The 6,000-nt window shown below is 44.7% G+C and overlaps 1 protein-coding gene across 3 annotated transcripts in view; it reads left to right on the plus strand.

Moving 5' to 3' along the window:
* NSUN6 (NOP2/Sun RNA methyltransferase 6) overlaps positions 1–3,839 on the plus strand; it is an 81,056-nt gene extending 77,217 nt beyond the window's left edge. For all 3 annotated transcript variants that reach the window (XM_068126583.2, XM_068126581.2, XM_068126582.2), the window contains exon 11: positions 3,521–3,839. In XM_068126583.2, the coding sequence (XP_067982684.1) occupies positions 3,521–3,736 (216 nt within the window). In that variant the 3' untranslated portion in view covers positions 3,737–3,839. The remainder of the gene's footprint in view (positions 1–3,520) is intronic.
* Positions 3,840–6,000: the final 2,161 nt, after the last annotated feature.

A 6,000-nucleotide genomic window follows, 5' to 3' on the forward strand; every position in this document is an offset into this window, starting at 1 on the left:
GGAAATGTAGTTTTCCCAGGAAAGATCATGGCAGATAGTGAGACCCAAAAGCTTGAGTGACCGAACTTCTTGGAGAGGATTGTTGAGAAAGTAGATGGGAGGGTTTTCCAGTCCGTCTTTTCGGAGAGACATAGTGAGAGTGTGAGATTTGTCAGGATTGAAAGACATGTTCCACTTGTTTGACCAGTTTGTGATTTTGTCCAGGTCTGCAGAGAGTGAGGAGGCTGCTGTCTGCCGATCTGAGGGTTGAGATATGGAGCGGCAGAGAGTGGAGTCATCAGCAAAGAGAGAGAGGATTTTCCAGAGAGTCGGAAAGATCATTGATGAATGCCAGAAAAAGCACAGGGCCCAGAACACTGCCTTGGGGAACTCCAGCCAGAACAGGCAGGAACTGGGCCGGATTTAGGAATGGGAAAGCTGGGCAGTTGCCCAGGGGCCTCCACAACCAGGGGGCCTCCACATATGGACGATCAGAAGAAGCTGCACTCTTACTGTCTGAAAATTTCGAGTTCAGAATTTTCTTCCAGTAATTGATCAGTTTCTGAGTTCATTGGAGCAACGATTGGAAGCCTATGAGAACACCTGTTCTCTTTTCGGTTTCTTGCGTAAACTGGAATTACTGGACTGCAATGAAATCGAAGCAGCTGCAGCAAAATTGGTTGTTGAGTACAAGGATTATGTAGATCAAACACTTGGTGTTGAACTTGTGCAGTTTGCAGCCTTCCTCACTCATTTACTGGAATACGAAGATGATAAGATAGGGAGAGAACATTTCCTTTACAAACTGTTGATGGACAAGAAAGTTGCGGATACATTTCCAAATGTCGAGATGATGCTACGGATGTACTTGGTGCTCATGGTCACAAACTGTTCTGGAGAACATTCATTCAGTAAAATGAAGTTCATCAAGAACAGACTCCGTACTACAATGTGTCATGATAGGCTCAGTCACCTGGCCTTGATGAGTATTGAATGTGACATTCTCAGAGAGATTATAAATATATATATATAACCACCTTTAGAGGCCATTTTTCCCCGCAAAGCGGGGGTTGGCCTTTTTCGGGAACCGTGGTTGTTGTTGTTTTTTGGTCCCCTTTTTGAAGCAATGTTTTACGGCCGGATGCCCTTCCTGACGCCAACCCTTTTTGCCGCCTTTTACGACAAACAGGGAATTACCATTGAACTGGTACTCAATTAGCCGACCTCGGAAGGATGACAGGCTGAGTCAACCCCCCTGGCGTTAATTCAGCGATCGACCGGGATTCGAACCCAGGATCCTAGGATCCTAAGCCGGCACCCTAGCCGCTAGCCCAACACCGCTAGCCCAATCTCAGAGAGATTGACTTCGACAAATTGAACCAAGACTTTGCAAGGCTCAAGTCTCGTAAAGTGCCTGGTCTGTAAATATAGGTATTAGGTACTTTACTAGATTCTTATGATTGATCATGATTGACCTGCTTGCTTAATGCTTTTTCACTATTCAGATTCTTTATACTTGAAACATAGCAACTTCGTAGATTCTTGTAGATTGATCATGATGTTTAAAGATGTGCCTGCTTGCTTATTCAAATTCTTTATGCTTGAAACATAGGAACTAGATTCTTATATAGATTGGTCATGATGTTTATAGATGTACTTTTTTATTCAGATTCTTTGTACTTGAAAAATATACTTTATGGATGACTGTAACTATGTCTTGTCACATTTTTAGTATTCTAAGGTAGGGTGGGGTGGGCCTCCACTACTGAAGGCTGCCCAGGGGCCTCCACATGTCTAAATCCGGCCCTGGGCAGGGAGATGAGCAGTTACAACCTTGTATGGTGAGCAGGGAGATTTGAGGGAGAGGAGTGAGGGGGGAAATTTGTGGGTGAGGGGTGAGTTGGGAGTTTTGAAGAGGAGGGGTGGGTTGGGAGCTTTGAAGGAGAGGAGTGAGGGGAGAGATTTGAGGGGGAGGGGTGAGGGGAGAGATTTGAGGGGGAGGGGTGAGGGGGGAAATTTGAAAGTTTTGAATGATTAAAGAAAATTGAACATTTGTTACAGACTGGGTTTCTTGAGATATTCAAATCAGAAATCTGTTTGAGAATGTTTGAGGAGGGGTGGAATGAGTGTGAGCTTCGAGAATGAAGAAAGAAAGAATTGTACAAGATTGAAATTTTTTTTGTGATGGAAGGATTTAATGAGCGAATGGATTGCAGCCTTTTGGACAGGAAGAAAAAAAGCGAGTTGTCGTATACAAAGGAATACAACTTGGCAGGGGGGAGTTTAAACATTTTTAGAGCAAAACCAGTGGTTGAACACGTGGACACAAGCGGGGCAGGGAAGAACACGTGGACGAGCTCAGACGACACAACCTAACCCGGGGAACCGGAAACGGAAGTCAATGGTTGGCAAAACTTGGTGTGACACAATGGTTGGTAAACTTTTGAGGTCAACGGGAGAAGGGTTAACTTCAGACCCACATACACCATCCGCGAAGCCCTGAGCAAGGTCAAAGATAGAGTGGATCACAACGATCGAGCAGGTCTTGTGTACACAATTATATGCAGATGTGGGGCAGTGTACATGGGAGATACCAAAAGGATTTGACCCAACGCCTCAAAGAACACCATAAGGTGTTTGAATGCAACCCTCCTGAAAAGTTGGCCATCGCAAAGAATGGCCTCAGAGTGGGCCACACTTCAGTATGGGATGATATAAACATCCTGGCTGCAACTCTACATCATGCCAGGAGATGGATGTTGGAAGCATGGCACGCAGTGAAGTCAAACTCACCTCTGACTGAATAAACGGTAGCCTTACCACAGGCGAACACTCCATTACTGTGTAAGGGCAGTAATGACCCACAAAGAGGCTGAATACAATATATATTTAAAAAAATAACCACCTTTAGAGGCCATTTTTCCCCGCAAAGCAGGGGTTGGCCTTTTTTGGGAACCGTGGTTGTTGTTGTTTTTTGGTCCCCTTTTTGAAGCAATGTTTTACGGCCGGATGCCCTTCCTGACGCCAACCCTTTTTGCCACCTTTAACGACAAGCAGGGAATTACCAGTGAGCTGGTACTCAATTTGCCGACCTCAGAAGGATGCCAGGCTGAGTCAACCCCCCCTGGCGTTAATTCAGCGATCGACCGGGATTCGAACCCAGGATCCTAGGATCCTAAGCCGGCACCCTAGCCGCTAGCCCAACACCAGGGTCTTGGTTGAATACAATGACATGGGATAATTACTGATTGGAGTAAAGTCACCACAATGCCACCATTAACACTCCCATCATGGCTCAACATTGGTCGGTTAACCATCAGGTCACATATATATCTATATATATATAAATAAACAATATATATAAACCTCTTTCCTATTTTGCATTTCCTATCTCTTATCCCTCTTTCCTATCTTGCATTTAAAATACATAGATAGTGCCTAATGGGGTCTTTGTTAAAGTAGTATATTTTGTTTATGTTTAATTGGTTGCATGTCTTGTTCTGTTAAAGATTTTATATATTTTTTATTTTTTCCCCCCCAGGAACCCAGGCTTGGAGATAGGGGCTTCCCTGTAGCAGGCCTTGGTGAAGACCATCTCGATATGCTGCAGCGCTTCGACCCTGGCATCTTGCTTCCCCTGAATCTGCGGTCTGCTTGTCCACAATACATGTCTGGGATGCTTGATGGACAGTGGCTGAAACTGGCAAATACCGACACGATTGGGTTTTTTATTGCTAAATTTGAAAAAAAGCTCTGACGCTGGATAGTGAACTTGAGCTCGTCTTGAAATTCTTTTCAACTCTAACACTCATTTCAGCTGAACAGAAATACAATTTAATAAAAATTAATGAAGCGATAAATGGTGCCATTTGTGCAATTTTCCATGTGTCAGCATTCACCAAAGTGGACATACTACATGCATGCTTTTAGAACTTCTGCTGGTGGCATGAGCTTTGCAATCTTAATCCATTCATTGTCTCTAAGTTCTCACATTTTCCCATTGTTGTCTAGGTCTACATCAATACGCCTGTTTCAACATCCCTTACTTCTGCCCCCCTCCACCCCCCTTGCCGGCCACCTCCATCTTATCTCACTTGAACTCCATACAACCTTCACTTCCACACCCTGAGGTGGTGGATGCGTGCACACACACACACACACACACACACACTGGAGGTGGATACTTGTGAGACCTGGTAGGTCTGTGTTTCATCTCCTAAAACTCTCCCACATGTGCAGATAGCAGCCAACAACAGCAACCTTGCGCGTGCACACACACAGTCGGTGTCTTTTCTAGGGACAACCATTATTCAAATAAATATGTTTGATGTTTCACATGATCATTTCTTGTGACCATCCCGAACTTATTTACAAATTTTTGGTGGTAATTCCAATTGAAGTATGGCGACTTCCGAAGTTAAGAAAAATATTGTTGAAATTCTAATATACCTAGGAAAGCACCCTCCAGAATTGGGGAAAGCAGTTATTGCACCAATACCCAAGAAAGGAAATTTAACGCTTCCTGAAAACTCCTGTGGAATAGGTTTAACTCGAACAGCAGCAAAAATCTAGAATCGCCTCTTTAACTGAATTCGCCCTGAATTCGAAAAAGATCCTGCACCCATATCAAAATGGATTTTACCCCTTTTGATCTACATCTTCTCATGTCCTTGCTCTCAGTCGCATCATTGAAGATAACCAACAAAAAGAGGCTGCTATTATCTTCATAGACTTCTTTAAAGCCTTCAACTCTATTGACAGGAATTTACTTTTCCAAATTCTACACGCATACGACATCACCGAGTCGATTGTGAAGGCCATACAAATCAAGTATGAAGATACCTCTGTAGTGGTATTAACTACTGAAGGAGACACTGCAACTTTTCAAATCGACAATGGAGATTTGTCAAGGTGACCCGCTCACTCCTGTAACCCTGGTGTTGGGCTAGCGGCTAGGGTGCCGGCTTAGGATCCTAGGATCCTGGGTTTGTAATCCCGGTCGATCGCTGAATTAACGCCAGGGGGGTTGACTCAGCCTGTCATCCTTCCGAGGTCGGCTAATTGAGTACCAGTTCACTGGTAATTCCCTGTTTGTCGTTAAAGGCGGCAAAAAGGGTTGGCGTCAGGAAGGGCATCCGGCCGTAAAACATTGCTTCAAAAAGAGGACCAAAAAACAACAACAACCACGGTCCCCGAAAAAGGCCAACCCCCGCTTTGCGGGGAAAAATGGCCTCTAAAGGTGGTTACCCGCTCACTCCTTTCTTGTTTACCATTGCCTTGGACCATGCCCTAAGACTGCGATTGAAGACTGGGATGGTTTACTTCTCTCCCGGCATAGAAGTCAGACATCCAGTCCAGCTAATTTCTGATCTCGACTTTGCTGACGACATAGCATGCCTCTCAGACATGTTTAGCGAAGCTGAACTTCCACTTCACAAGGTTGTAACTGCTGCTTGGTCGATTGGGCTCGTACTCAATGCTGACGAGCGTTACGCCTAGGTCCCCCGTCGGTGAAGTGATGCGAGTTGACAAAGTGGAAGACGCAAGGCGGCCATCTTGGATTTTGACGTGGCGACCCAATTTTCAATAGCGTTCTTCCTTATGCCTCGATACACCCACACACCAGATTAGAAGGTGGTACTTCGCTTATTTTTCAAGATATTCCGCTCACAAGGTTCAGACATACATGGCGGTGGCCATCTTGGATTTTGACGTGGCGACCCAATTTTCAATAGGGTTCTTCGTTATGCCTCGATACACCCACACACCAGACTATAAGTTAATACTTCGCTTATTTTTCAAGATATTTCGCTCACAAGGTTCAGACATATATATGGTGGCGGCCATCTTGGATTTTGACGTGGCGACCCAATTTTCCATAGCGTTCTTCCTTGTGCCTAGAGACCCACACACCAGATTAGAAGTTGGTACTTCGCTTATTTTTCAAGATATTTCGCTCACAAGGTTCAGACATATATGGTGGCGGCCATCTTGGATTTTGACGTGGTGACCCAATTTTCA

The sequence above is a fragment of the Myxine glutinosa genome, chromosome 10, assembly GCF_964187855.1.
Source record: "Myxine glutinosa chromosome 10, kmMyxGlut1.1, whole genome shotgun sequence".
NCBI classification, from domain to species: domain Eukaryota; kingdom Metazoa; phylum Chordata; class Myxini; order Myxiniformes; family Myxinidae; genus Myxine; species Myxine glutinosa.